Source organism: Rhineura floridana, chromosome 9 (genome assembly GCF_030035675.1).
Source record: "Rhineura floridana isolate rRhiFlo1 chromosome 9, rRhiFlo1.hap2, whole genome shotgun sequence".
Lineage (NCBI taxonomy): Eukaryota > Metazoa > Chordata > Lepidosauria > Squamata > Rhineuridae > Rhineura > Rhineura floridana.
The window spans coordinates 125,240,032-125,254,035 of NC_084488.1; the positions used below are offsets into that span (position 1 = coordinate 125,240,032).

The 14,004-nt window shown below is 47.5% G+C and overlaps 1 protein-coding gene across 8 annotated transcripts in view; it reads left to right on the top strand.

Moving 5' to 3' along the window:
* Positions 1 to 14,004, top strand: part of DYSF (dysferlin) — a 218,817-nt gene that overhangs the window by 159,156 nt on the left and 45,657 nt on the right. For 4 of the 8 annotated variants that reach the window (XM_061583673.1, XM_061583675.1, XM_061583672.1 and 1 more), the window contains 4 exons: positions 4,741 to 4,803; positions 9,847 to 9,945; positions 11,748 to 11,876; positions 13,506 to 13,661. In XM_061583673.1, coding sequence (XP_061439657.1) covers positions 4,741 to 4,803; positions 9,847 to 9,945; positions 11,748 to 11,876; positions 13,506 to 13,661 — 447 coding nt within the window. The remainder of the gene's footprint in view (positions 1 to 4,740; positions 4,804 to 9,846; positions 9,946 to 11,747; positions 11,877 to 13,505; positions 13,662 to 14,004) is intronic. The other 4 variants (XM_061583677.1, XM_061583679.1, XM_061583676.1 and 1 more) reach the window with 1 other exon arrangement.

Here is a 14,004-nt window from a genome sequence, read left to right on the forward strand (position 1 = left end):
CTCCAGCATGCCTCTTGGGATTGGTGCCTCTTCATAGAACCAGATAGACTGAGATTCCAGCATACAGAGAATAAAACCCAAGGGTGCAGGCATTTCTTTGGAGAGTGGCCCAGCATTTGTGTGAATGATCCCTGAATGAGGCCTTGTTCCATTAGCAGCCTCTAGGCCTGGATCACACCTCTCGAATGGACACAGCAGGGACTGATGTTATTAGTACCAGAAGATCCCCAGTGAGGGTCAGGTGGGGGCAACGCCGTGAGAACAGGGAGACCACAAACACTTTCGGTCATACAGTCACACTTCTCCCCCCTCCCCAGTATGGCAACTTGCCCCCTAATTAAGCCAAGCATGGAAATTCCTGAGCATGGTAATTATTTCAACTGTGCGCCTGTGGGGAAGAGAAAAAACAATCCCCTTATAAAACATGCTTTGTGGAAGCTGCATGCTGAGAGCCTCATGGTCACAGAGATGGGGCACAGCTGCAGAGTAAATGCCCAAAGGTCAGCCCCCTTTCATCAGAGGAAGGGCCCACTTCAGCAAACTAGCCTCTAAGCCCTTGGCATCTCTGGGGATCTGGTCCTACATGCTGCCTCCCTCCCTTCAGGGCTTGGACAACACCCTGCATGAAAGCGACATGATCCTTGCAAGGGTATACACAGCAAGAGACTGTCAGGAAAGTCAGGCTTCTTGCTTTCTCCTCCTCCTGCTACTTAGCATTGCTTTCGTTCCAGCTGTGCACAGGTGGCATTTCTATTATTTATTTATATTATTATTTATTATTTCAATTTATATACCGCCCTTAGCGAAATAGCTCTCAGGGCGGTGAACAAACAAAATTCCTGGCTAGCTCTTCCCCCAGTTTCTGCTGCAGCCAATCAGATTAGGAGGGATGTCTCCTCACACAGGTCAGGTGCTTACCTCGCCTGCCTGCTTCTCTGTTTATCATGACTCTGACAATGGGGCTGAGAGATGTTTCTCAGCAGGGGCTCCCACTCACGCCACTCTGCTGGTTTCACCTAATTGTGGTGCAGTCCGCCACCACAGACAATTGCGCCCTTCTCTGGATTTAGGCTTTGTGGCTCCACCCTGCCCCAATTTTGCCTGAGATGAGTTGCAACTATGGCTCTATCTTTTGGCACGGCATTGAGGCTTTGCAGCGATGTGTGTCGCTCTCACATAAGTTTGGCATTTTCACATGTATTTGTCAGCAGGTGGTATTCAGTCTCCTGTTCCAGCTCATGCTTACAAAGGCTTTGGCCTGCTTGCTGCTGCCGCCGCTGCCACCGCCACTCCAAGTGAAACTTCAGACTGCCCGTTCTTCAGCCTGCTCCTAATTAAGCTAATTTGTAGCACAGCGGAGAGGCTCCGTCTGTGTGCTGCAGAAGGCCCTGGCATTGTGCAGCTATTGAAATTGCAAAAGATTAATCCCACTTAGATGTGGTGCAGAGTCAGGGGCAAAGAGTGACTTGGTTTGCCGCATGCTGTCACCACTGGCGCCACAAGATCTGTGCACACTCCCCTCTCCCCGCCAGGCAATCGCTGCCAGGAGACAGAGAGAGAAGATGGGGATCTTCTTAAGGACCAGAGAGTTCAGAACTTAGGTTTGAGAGGCATTAAGGTTTTTCTTTTAAAATAAAATTAGACCTTTGAGATTTGATAGTTAAGATGCATCCAGGAGTACCAAGATTGAGGTGAACAACACACACTGGTGCCTAAAAATATTGGCCCGGTGGCTGTGAGTTGTGCAGGAGAGGTCTGGAGGGAAGTTTGCCCTTCTATCCATCTCCCAGAAAAATCTCATGGGCTTCTGAGGGTGTGTGCGTAATATCTGAACAAGACCATCTTGGTATCATTCAGGGCTTTTACCTCCTTTTGCTTGAATGCTCCTACGTGGCACAATCTCAGCTCCCCACCATTTCTTAATGTGATGATTGTTGTGATTTGCATGTTGATGATGTCCTTTTGCCATCAATGTATGTAGCCCTTTGTCGAGTAAGGGAAGCACAACATGCAAGTCCCCCCCCAGGAGCTTACAGTCTACATTTCAGCTGTAGGAGAAGGGGTGGGGGAGGAAGCACCAGAGGCAAGGATGAGAGGCAACAGAGAGAAGGCAGCAGCTGGCTACATAGGGCCGTATATTTCAAAGCAATGTCCACCTCATGTGCATTTCCCCTCTTAGCTATGAGTTTATGTATTATTTATTAATGATATTCATCAGTCACTTTTTTTCCAAAATGAAACTCAAAGCGACTTACAAAAAAGAAAAAATATCTCAAAAACTTATACAGAATAAAGATAACAGTACAAAAGCACACCAAGCAAAGCTCAATACCATAAATAGAAGAATACAATAAAAATTGCAACACACAATGCAACTCAAATATAGATTTTCTGCTACTCCCCTCCTGCCCCCCAAACTCAGAGCCTACTAGTTCAACCATCGTGGCCAAGAATCCCCCCGCCCCGCCCAGGCTTCGGCTACAGGGTTCATCATAAGAGAGGGATACTTTGCTTTTCTTCTTTCACACCCAGCTCTTGTTCTCTGCCTTTCACACATCACATAGGAACACAGGAAGCTGCTTATGCCAAGCCAGTAGTGTCTACACTGATTGGCAGCAGCTTTCTAGGGGAGATTCCCACCTGGAGATGCCAGGGATTGAACTGGGAACCTTCTGCATTCAGAGCAGATGCTCTTCCACTGAACTAAGGCCACTCCCCAACTGGCAGAAAAATGTGTCCAGTGCCTTTCTACTTGCACACTCTGGTGCTCTGGGCTCTGATAAGATGTGCTTACTGTCCATTACGTGTTTCATTTGCTGAGTGTTACGCAGCAGTTCTCTGTTTAAATAGAGCTTGCTCAGGAAAATTTCCCAGTAGGCTGTGTCACATATGTCATTCACACTTGCAACGCGTATTTGAGACAGGGCACAAATTTTACATATTGGGGAATTCAGGCGAAGTGGCGAAGGCATGCCCCCCAACGCTAGCTGAGAGGGGATTTGAACCCAGGCCTGCTTTTGCCTGAATAACTCTGGAAGCTTGTTGCACTCTCTGCATTTATTAATACTGAGAACCTCTGCTATCCAAATATTTGTTACATGAAACGTTTGCTTATCCAAAGTGTTGATGGGTTCGCAGCCAAATGGAAGTGTATCATGTCATTAGATGTGATGGTGCTAACAGCCAATTTCTTTGCTCATGTGTCCGCCCTGTTCAGATATTACTGGCTGGCAAATAAAGGCCTAATTTTAACATCAGAAGTATGGGGAGCAGGACCCTTTTTCTGTGGCCCACTTTACCCCATCCCCCAGTGCCACTTTGATACCAGAAGCGAGCTAGGCTGGGAGGAGAGTACCTGTGATGATGAACTGCAAAGAGATATATGGGCAAGGAGGGTTGTGGTGAGGGATGGGTGGATCTGTTAATTTCAGTTCTCTGTTTCTCAGTTTTCCAGTCTTCAACTCAGTTCTCCACATTTCTGCAGCCACTTGCAATTCCTTAAAATAACTTCTCATGAAAATTCATCAGTATTTCATTGTGAATTGCTCCTAATACATTTTTGCAAAGCAATTTCCCCTAATATAATACATTTTATGCACATTCTTCCCTAGCGTATGTACGTTTGTACTACTGCATGGAAAATGCAGAGAAATGCACATTTCAAAGGATAGCTGTGTTTTGCTTTCCGTATCGTTTTCGAAAGTGCAAATTTGGTAGGTTTGTCTTTTAATGTGAACTGAATGAAATTTCTCCCTGCGTCTTTAGTTGTGGTTATTATCTTTATTTTCTATATCCTGCACATCTGATACCTAAAGTGACCGCTAAATTGGCTTACAAAGAATAAAATATGCATAAAAAGTATAAAAGATGCATAAATATTATAAATGCTGCATGCAAAAGTAAAAACAGAGATATGAGAGCACCTCCTGCCTACTTGCCCTTTTTAATGCTCACATTAGACCTTCCACCACCCACTGGCCTGGTTTGCCCATCACAGTATGCCAAAGTATGGCTTACTGGGAGTGCTTGAACTTCCTGACTCCTGGAGAGGACCTCACACCTGCTTTGCTCTTTCCTGAGTTTTTTAGCTCAAGGTGAGGCCACACTAAGGCATGGTTTGGCTTAGCATGTCGTCTGAGCCTGGGATTGTTGTCAAGGTCCCTCTTGGTTAATCATGGGCTCAATGGCAGGTGGTGACTCCAGGTCAGTGGGGCAGTGGAATCCACTCTGGCTTTGCACCTTGGACATTAAACCTTGACAGTTCGGACTAAAACCTGGAGTGAATTCCACTACCCCATTGATATGGAGCCACCAGTGCCACTGCATGAGCTTTAACCATTGGACACACAGCTCCAGAGATTGGTTAAGGAGAAGAGAGATCATGAGGAAGCCCATGGAGGAGCAAAATGGGTGTGATTTCCAGCACATTCAGGCATTTGTGCTAAGTGCTGGTTTGGCTTAGGGTTGCATGCAAATGTGACCCCTGTATCCATGAATTAAGCGGGCAAGGTAAGCATCCAGTGAAGATGCTTTCATTGCACTTTGTGTCATTGGAGCCCCAGTTATACAAACCTCTGCTTGTCCATGTGTTTGGAGTCTTTCCCTGGGGCTAGTTTGGATAAGTGAGGCTATATTTTTGTCTATGGTTATTTTTTAAAAAAACAACCCTTTGCTGTTGACATTATATGTTGGACCTGTGTTTGTCTAACTCCATCACTAATCAAAGGTTTTAATTTGTAGCCTGTGGACTGCTTGACCAGCTCAGCTTTAATTAACATGCAAACTTCTGGGGCCGATCTCCATGTATGTATTGCTTCATTACTCACCTAATTACTTGGGTTTGTTGCCTCAATTTTTATATTTCAAAATAAGTTTCAAAAAATAGGGGTGGTGGTGGTCATGGTGGTGGAAATTACCACGAATTGGAGATTGGTAGTGTTGGATTAACATTCTCTCAAGTTACACAGATAGATGAGAAAACGCCAACCTTATATTTATGTCTCTGAAATTTGTCCTAATATTAACGGAAAAATAGAGTGGAACTGCAAAACTGGGTTATTCAGTTGAGGTGAAATCCAGAACCTCTTGCTGAGTGGAAGTTCTTGGGTCGTGAAATCAGAACAGCTGCATGCCTGGATGAGGCCCTGGAGTCTGCTTTTTCCTCCACACATGCCTCAAGTGATACTTGGGGTAGTCAAGGACTGAGGGGTGGCAGAGTGCATGAAGGATGTAGAAATGGATTCTCTGTGTCCTTCCCCCTGCCCCTCGAGCACAGGTGAGTTATACCTGCAAGGCTCTTACTATTAGGAAATGCTAGTTGCATGACAGAGCCTGACCATCCATTAAGGGGAAAGGTTGTTCTGGTCTCCCCTCCAAGCTAGTATGTGGAACATAGAGTGGCCTTGAAAATTACAGAGGCTGGGCATCCGTGACTTCTGTTGAGAAGGCCAGAGTCCGTAGAAAATGAACTCATAGCAGACTCCCAGCTACTATTCTAGAGCAGCCTTTGCCAACCTAGGGCCCTCCAGACGTTCTGGAATACAACTCCCATCAGATCCAGCTAGCACTGCCATGCCGACTGGGCTGCTGGGAGTTGTAGTCCAAAACATCTGGAGGGGTCCAGGCTGGAGAAGCCTGTTTTATACAATCTGCAGGGGGCTTTGGCATTATTTGGAAGTGGAAAAGAGAACTTTGCAAGCCCTGCCGAAGTACTCCCACCTTGTATTTTGAAAAAGGGGATGTTGTTTTTCATTTGAGCCAAACTAAAAATGTTGCAAACCCCAACAGAAAAATGTGCTACCCATTACTTTAAAATAAAGGCAGCAAAATAAGCAGCAGCAAGCAATAATCCTAACTGCATGCGGGACCTCTACCTGAATATCATTACACATAATAAAGCTCACTTTTGAAAGAGCTGTTGACAACTTAGGAAAACTAATGTTTTGTTTGCAAGCAATAACTTATCGCAAAGGATTTTTGCACAGAGAAAAGAAGATTGCTGGCTGCAGCAACGGGTGGGGAGGCTCACTGCTACAGCTGGGAGGATTTAGATTCAGTATTTTGGGATTTGTTGATGGCTGCAGAAAGGCTTTGATTCAGGTTCTGCCAGTCCCAGAGAGGCTGGTCCATGAGGAACCAGTACAGGATCAAGTGGGGAGACCTGCTTGCGGACCTCCCACTGGGGCATCTGGTTAGTCACTGCAAGAACAGCATGTTGGACTAGATGGCCGTCTCTGGCCTGATGCAGCAGCCAGGCTCCTCCTATTCCTTTATTATTATTTTGACGTATTACCTGCCCTTCACCCTCTGGTCCCAGCCAAAACTATTTAAAAAACATTAAAACCAGTTAGAAACAGATGTTCTTATGTTTGCGGCAGGAGTTCTGGTGCAGCAGCTACCATAACAACAACAACAACAATAATAATAATGCTTTTAAAAAATGTCCAGCCTTGTCTTCATTGTTCAGGCATTTCAATGAACAAATGTAAAAGCAGCACCATGCAACTGAAAAATCAAGTGACTTTTTATTTCAATGCTCATCTTCCAGTTTGATGATGATGATGATTTAAATTACAATCATAGAATCATAGAATAGTAGAGTTGGAAGGGCCAACTCTACAAGGCCATCGAGTCCAACCCCCTGCTCAATGCAGGAATCCAAATCAAAGCATTCCCAACAGATGGCTGTCCAACTGCCTCTTGAAGGCCTCCAGTGTCGGAGAGCCCACTACCCCTCTAGGTCATTGGTTCCATTGTCGGATGGCTCTAACAGTTAGGAAGTGTTTCCCGATGTCCAGTCGAAATGTGGCTTCCTGCAACTTGAGCCCATTATTCCATGTCCTGCACTCTGGGGCGATCGAGAAGAGATCCCGGCCCTCCTCTGTGTGACAACCTTTCATGTACTTGAAGAGTGCTGTCATATCTCCCTCAGTCTTCTTTCTCCAGGCTAAACATGCCCAGTTCTTTCAGTCTCTCCTCATAGGGCTTGGTTTCCAGTCCCCTGATTTATCCCTTGCTCTTCCTACACAAAGTCACAGAACTGAAGCTCCTCAAGTGGAGGTGCGCTCTGCCTCCACTTCCACGACTACCAGAGTGCCAGCGGACCTCCCAGAATATGTAATAGGTGGGCATGTCAGTACATGCCAGTGCTTTGCACACCCAGAGAAGGATGTATAGGAGGAGATAAATAGCTATGTTGAGCCAGAGGGATCCCTTTCCACACATGGAGCTGCTTTCATGAAATAGGGGCTGAATTGTGCCTTTGGAATGTGCTGGATTCTAAATGCACGGCAGGGTCACTTAAGAAATTTCTAAACTTAACCAATTCCACAGATAAATGGCTATGTGCCACTAGGACAATGAAAGTAGATGGGGAGAATGTAAAGTTAATTTGGATAGCAAATATTAGCATATGGATAAGTTGCAGTCTTCCCTCCCATCCCTTTCGAGAGCTGCTGTGTCTCCAACAGCCAGCCAGCCCGGCATCCTGCTGCTGCATCTAATACAAATAAGCCATTAAGTGACAAGTTAACACGTGAAACACGAGCCAGAAAACATGCAAGCCGAAATCTGTAAACTATTTGGAGTAATTGGTTATTTGCTGCGCTTGCTAGTCTCAAATCATGGTGCATATTTCATGGCCTATCTGGTTTCCCTTCCCTGGAAGAGCCACCAGGATCAGATATCACCAGCTGAAACCTGACAGTTGATACCCAGCCCCGAGACTCCGCAGCGACAGGGATGCCAGCCGGGCATTCCTGTGGTCACCTCCCATGAACGCAACCACACCGGGGCCTCCCCGGGCTCAGCTCGAGATCAGGTTGCCAAACCCAAGCTCTGGGAGGGCTCCTGACCCTCGGCGGGAAGAGCTTGCCATTCCACGCGAAACCTGAAATCTTCCAACAGTCTTCTCCTTCCTATATACCATTTGAAGTAGGGGCCACAATCCACTGGGAAGTTCTCCTGCCACGCCCCATTGAAATTAATGGGACTGCCTCCATAGGGCTCTTGTGCAGCTTTCATTTGTTTCAAGAGGAGCCTTTGGGCAGGTTATTCTCCTAGGTCAGTTTTTTTTAACTCTTTCCCTTCCCATGACCATCTTGGCCATCTATTATAGACTGTAAGACAGCAACTCCCAAATTTGATACTGGTGCTGGGAGAAATTATTATAACATTCACACAAGGCTTCCTTATGTCCCATCCCCTCCAACAAGAACAGACTCCTTGGCTCAATCTCTGCATGGTTAGGGGGGCTTCCTTCAGTCAGGCTTCGCTGTGGGGGTGAGGAGACAGGTCACCATGTCCATTTCCTCCCTCAGATGTGAATGGCTCATCCTGACACTCCCAATGGAGCAGCCATGCAGAATGAACCACCAGCTCTCAGAGGAGGATCTTTGTTGCATCTCTGTGTGAGTTGTAATTCCTCTGAGAGTGGCTCTTTCCAGGCAGGAGGTTCATGCAGAAACATGGAGTGAGGAGAGGAGAGTGCCACAATCCTAGCTCATTCTAGAAACAAACTATTTATAAGAATGATGTGGAAAAGTGAAGTGATGCCAGCTTTCTGGATGTAGTTTGTGCTGCTTCTACATTCTGAACAGCCCCTAGCAGTGCATTGTGGCAAAGCAAATGCTAATGAATAGCATTCTGTGTTACCAGGAGGCTGTTTAAGGCAGGTGGCTTCTTTGTTCCATTTTGTGAGGAGCCTCTGGCTTTATGTGGCTTGTCCATTTAGATGCAGGCTGATCAGCGTCCTTTCTAATTAACATTCCAGCTGCCTTTCCTGGCCTTTTCCTTTTTTTAAAAAAAGAACAAGAAGCCCCCAAAACAAAAGCATTTTTTCTCAGTAACATCAGTCCAAATATCAGCAGAAACCTCTAACCCATTTCTTTGTCTTGGGGCTGCAGAAGATACCAGAGGTAAGTCAGATTACAGAAAGTGCTTTCTTTGTAATAGAGCACCTGTGGAATGTCATAATGAAGCCATTTTGGTTAGAATGTGAACTGCTTTAAAAAAAACAATTGCAATGCAAAAGAAGTGCTGAAAAGGGAAATTTATGTAATGTTTCAGAGGGGGAGAGGGAACCTAGTGTCTTTGAGACAGGGACTCGAAAGATGCCTGCAATGGCTGGCTTGCAGTCAAACACCATAAACCCTGATTAAGGCTTCTCCATGAGGTTAGAGTGTTGGAATTTTGTGGAATTCTAAAATGAGTTATTTATTTGTTTAAGAATGTTTCATGAATTACCAATTGCTCCTTCATCTTGGCATCAATCGATTTGAGAATTGTTACTGTTATAAAATGAGAAATTTATCTATAAAATTCTCCAAATCAGCCTTTCCCAGCCTTTGGGTCCCCAGATGTTCCTGGACTACAGTTGCCATAATCTCTGACTATTGGCTGTGCTGCCTGGGGCTGATGGGACTTGTAGTCCAACAACATCTGGGAAAGGCTGCATTGTATGAAGGTGCCTTCTACTGAGTCGGACCAGGGGCCCATCTAGGTCATTGTCACTTCCTGTGACTGGCAGAGGGTCTCTCTCCTCACCTGCCTGCCATTTGATTCTTTAACTGGAGGTGCTAGGGACTGAACCATGGCCTTCTGCAAACACGCATGTGCCCTCCCACTGGGCTATGGTTCTGTATGCTCAAAATCCACCATGATGTCTCCCATCTGGCTCTTACAATGAGAGAGCTTTATGTTGCCGTAACGACTTACACTTTTCATCCTTGAGCACCATTGGTGAAAATGTTACCCTGTGCCCACCCCGCTGCACAGAACGAGAGGTGCACCAGTCCTGGCCAATTCCCATCCTAGTTCTTGATAGAAGTGATTTTTCTCCTCTCCCAGGAGGAAGAATTCATAGATTGGTGGAGCAAGTTCTACGCTTCCACAGGCGACCGAGAGAAATGCGGTTCCTACCTGGAGAAGGCCTTTGACATGCTGAAGGTAATGAGGCGGAGGAGGGAGCCTTTCCTTGGGGGGGGGGCAATGGGTCCAGCCATTACTTAGGAGATGTAACGGCAGCACCAGTGGGACTCAAACTGGGAAAGCTGTGAGGTAGGGCTGGCACTTGCCTGGGGAGGTACCTGGGGACAGTGTTCACTCAACGCTCCCTTCAGGTGCACAGGTGAACATCTGGATTGGCCAGGCCTGGAATAATTACTGGTAGGGACTTGAGCTTCTGGCCTTGTCTAGTCAACAGAGCAGCACTTGTTGTGCTTCACATCCCAGTTCAAGCCTTTGGGTTTGGGATCAACCCCAACAACTGACCTCAGGGACGACCTTGGGCTGGAAGCCACATTCTGCTGGTTCAGATTCAGATTCATTGCGCTTTGCAACAAAGGTGTGAGCAGCCCATTGGCTTTGGCAGGAGGGAGCTGGGTGGATCTGCAGAGCGCTTACCACAATCTCGGTCTTATCTCTGTCTTGGCAGAGGCTTGGGGAGTTGTGAAGTACACTGGTCTTTTGGTGTTTCTGAACCTATGCACACATAAATGCCTCTCCTGTGTGTCATCCAGGTCATGCAATTGTCAGCCTGCGTGGATGGCATGATGGCATGGCAATGATGGTTTCTGGGGAAACATCCACCCATCCATCCATCTGTCAGGCCCAGGATGTGACTCAGGAACCAGACCAGCGGTTGTAGTTAATTCGTGTTTTATTAGGGTAATGTCCAAACAAAGGCTGCGTTTTCTCATGAAGCAATACAGGGATACAGGTCCTGCGGCATTGGGAGAAAGTTGACAGAGCAAGGGACTTCTTCCTGCCTGTTCTTTAAGAAGGGGCCAAACGGGCGCGCAATCTTTCGCTCCTCCTTAACTGCCCCTCAGGTACTGCCCGCCTTCCCCCCCTTCTCTCCTGTCTTTTCAGCTGTCTGCGTGTGCGCGGTGAGGGGGGAAGCATCACCCCCTCCTCTTCTGAAGTTTCCGATTCCAGGAGGGGGATAGGGGAGGGGCTGATGGTAAACTGCCTCCCCGCTTTTCGGCTGTGAGCAGCCCTCCCTCTTCCCCCTCTTGCTCTGAGCCTGAAAGAGGGGGAGGCGTGAGAATGTCCAGGGAGGGCTCAGGCTCCCCGTTGCTAAGCGACCTTATCACTGGCAGTTCCTCTGTTTCGTCTTCGCTCCAAAGGGGGGAAGTTCCTTCCCCTTCCCTCTGCCATCCATCCGAATACTCTTCTCCCAACTCTCCGGGATCCAGCTCCCCGGGATTGGGACCCCAGCTCTGCCTTCCGACACCATCCATCCATCCATCCATCCATCCATCCATCCACCCACCTACCCACTCACTTACTCCCCTCCCAAATGCTTGGACAAATAAAAATGCCTTCAAATTCTGTCTGAATGTGGCCAGGGTGGGAGGCTGTTGGATCTCCTCGGGGGGGGGGCAGAGTTCCAGAGTCAGGAGAAATCTCCCTCTCATTTTCGCACCCTCCCCACCACCCATGGCCTATGATGGCTCCGAGTGGCCCGTGCCTTGTGGAGACCTCCCCTTTGCTGTCCCAGGCTTCCCAATGATAACTAGAGCAGCGGGTTGTTGAGCACGCCTGGCCAGGAGTGCACTGGAGGAGGTGAGAAAGCAATTAACGGTGATGCCCCATGCTTTTACCTCTTTCCTCACAATACCTTTTGCATTGTGCCCGAAGGCAGGAACTGTCTTATCACTGACATTTTTAAGCCATGCCAGAAGCCTTTTTTCGGTGGAGAGAACAGAGAGGAAGCACAGCTGTTTTCCATGTTTTCCTCCTCTTAGGTCTACGAAATGGAGTTGGAGAATGTAGAAGACTTTGGGGGCCTCTCAGACTTTTGCCATACCTTTAAGCTGTACCGTGGCAAGACGGAGGATGCCAACGAAGACCCGACTGTGGTTGGGGAATTCAAGGTTTGCCAACCTCTCCCTGCTCTTTGGTTAGTGGAGTGCCTGGAGAGCGTTGTTGTGTATTCCATATTGGGCCTGCCTTAGAACATTGCTCGTTTTTCCATACTGCAGTACAAAGGAGTCAGACACTTGCAAGGATGTCTCCAGGCTCTTGGAGACAGAAGAAGGTTTTGAGCAAATGGAAAATAGGTCCCGGGTACATATCAGGCAGCGTTGGGAAACCTATGGCTCTCCAGGAGTTGTTGGACTCCAATTCCCATCAGCCCCAGCAAACGTAGCCAATTGACAGGGGTGATGGGAGTTGTAGTCTGACATCTGGAAAGAGCCAAAGATTTCTCACCTCTGTTCTAAGGGTGCACGAGGTGGCTCTAATTTCAGTGGTGCTCTGTGTATGGGTGTGTGTGACCAGTGCTTCCAGTACCCACATTCTAGAGGTGTGGGGAGGTCTCCCCCTTTGTGCCCTGTTGGCTCAATGTGTTTGCCACTGAGACAGATGTGGAACTAATGTTGCCTGCAGTTCCCAGCAGGCTGCCACAACGCATTATCGGGGAGAAGGTGCCTGACTTGCCTGGAGACATTTTCCATCTGTGGGCTCCTTCCACAGTCAGGTCCTTTAGTGCTGCCGAGATGTTACAGTTAGGAGGGGGATGGGAGCATATCCAAGCTGGCACTGCGGGCCCCTCCAGAAGTCCCTTTTGTTGTGCATTCATTGTGATTTGTGCTCAGCAGGACAATTATACAGGATCCTGCTTCCGATGCTGTTGGCGCCTGCAAAGGGTTTAGGGCAGACATAATGCTTCATTTCTTATGGGTGGATGTCCCACAACTTCCTACTGAAATCAGTAACTTTTCATATAACAAATGTTCCAGTTTATTTTTCTAGTCCTACTTTTATTGTGCTGTAGCACAAGACTGCGCCTTGGGATGGCAATAATGCATTAACATTGGGGAGGCATCACAGAACAACTAATACAGTGGAATGATGTGTTGACAGTGCAGTATAAATCCTTCACTAATAGGGCTATTGTTGCATCAGTGAAATGTTGCAGAATGCACCAAACACAAAAGTCAGCCTGCAGGGGTCCTACCTCTGCATACATTGTCTTGAACCAAGATGACCCCATCCTGGAGCAGCTGGTCAAGAATGCTATGTGCCATCATCGTTGGCATGCGGTCACTTCTCCCCCTGCCATTGCCAGCTTTTAAGAATAAGCACATAAGGAACAGCGAAACTGAACATGTGCTGCTTCCTAGAGTGGTCCAAGAGGGTGTGGCCTTAAAAATCAGAAAATTATTTTCAACATGAAAGCTGAAATTCCCCTGATGCGGAATGCCATACCCATAGTTGATGCATTTGTGTGATGTGGCTGCAGAACAGGCCAAGTCCTGAGGTGGTGCTGGTTACAGCAGAGACAGGCTGACTCGTACAAGGACTCCATGCCAGCAGCGACCTTCCTCAGGGCCACTGCCATTGCGCTGGAGACATTCTTCCACTTAGTAAGCCCATTGGCAGATTTGATGCTCTGTAGGTGCCCCTGAAATGTCTGAACCGGCTAGTTTGGCTGTAGGATGAAGGGAGATGGTCAGCAGGAGGCAGGTGCTGACGGGAGACTCACCTGACTCTGTTTGCAGGGTGCCTTCAAGATTTACCCACTGCCCGATGACCCCACGGTGCCAGTCCCTCCTCGCCAGTTCCACCAGCTTCCAGCCAGAGGCCCCCAAGAATGCCTCATCAGGGTTTACATCATTCGAGCCTTTGATCTGCAGCCTAAAGACTCTAATGGAAAGGTAAGGGTGTGAGAGGAGGTGGGGCAGGCTTTTATGGAATGGGAATTAGGTTTTAAACTGCCCACTCAAAACTGATCTTTCAGTAACTTATATTTGAAAAACTCTCACCTCCTCACTTTTCCTGGGGAAACTGTGAACCAGTTTTTATTAGCAGTAAAACAAGCAAACAAGACATTGTCCCTAGCCCAGTGTTCTTCAAACTTGGACCCTAGACATTGTTGAAGCACAACTCCCACTCTCCCTGACCATTGACTAAGCTGGCTAGGGGTGATGGGAGTTCGAGTTCAACAGCTGCAGCACTGGGGGACTGGAGAAGACCTGCCCTGCGAGTGAGTATCTGAGC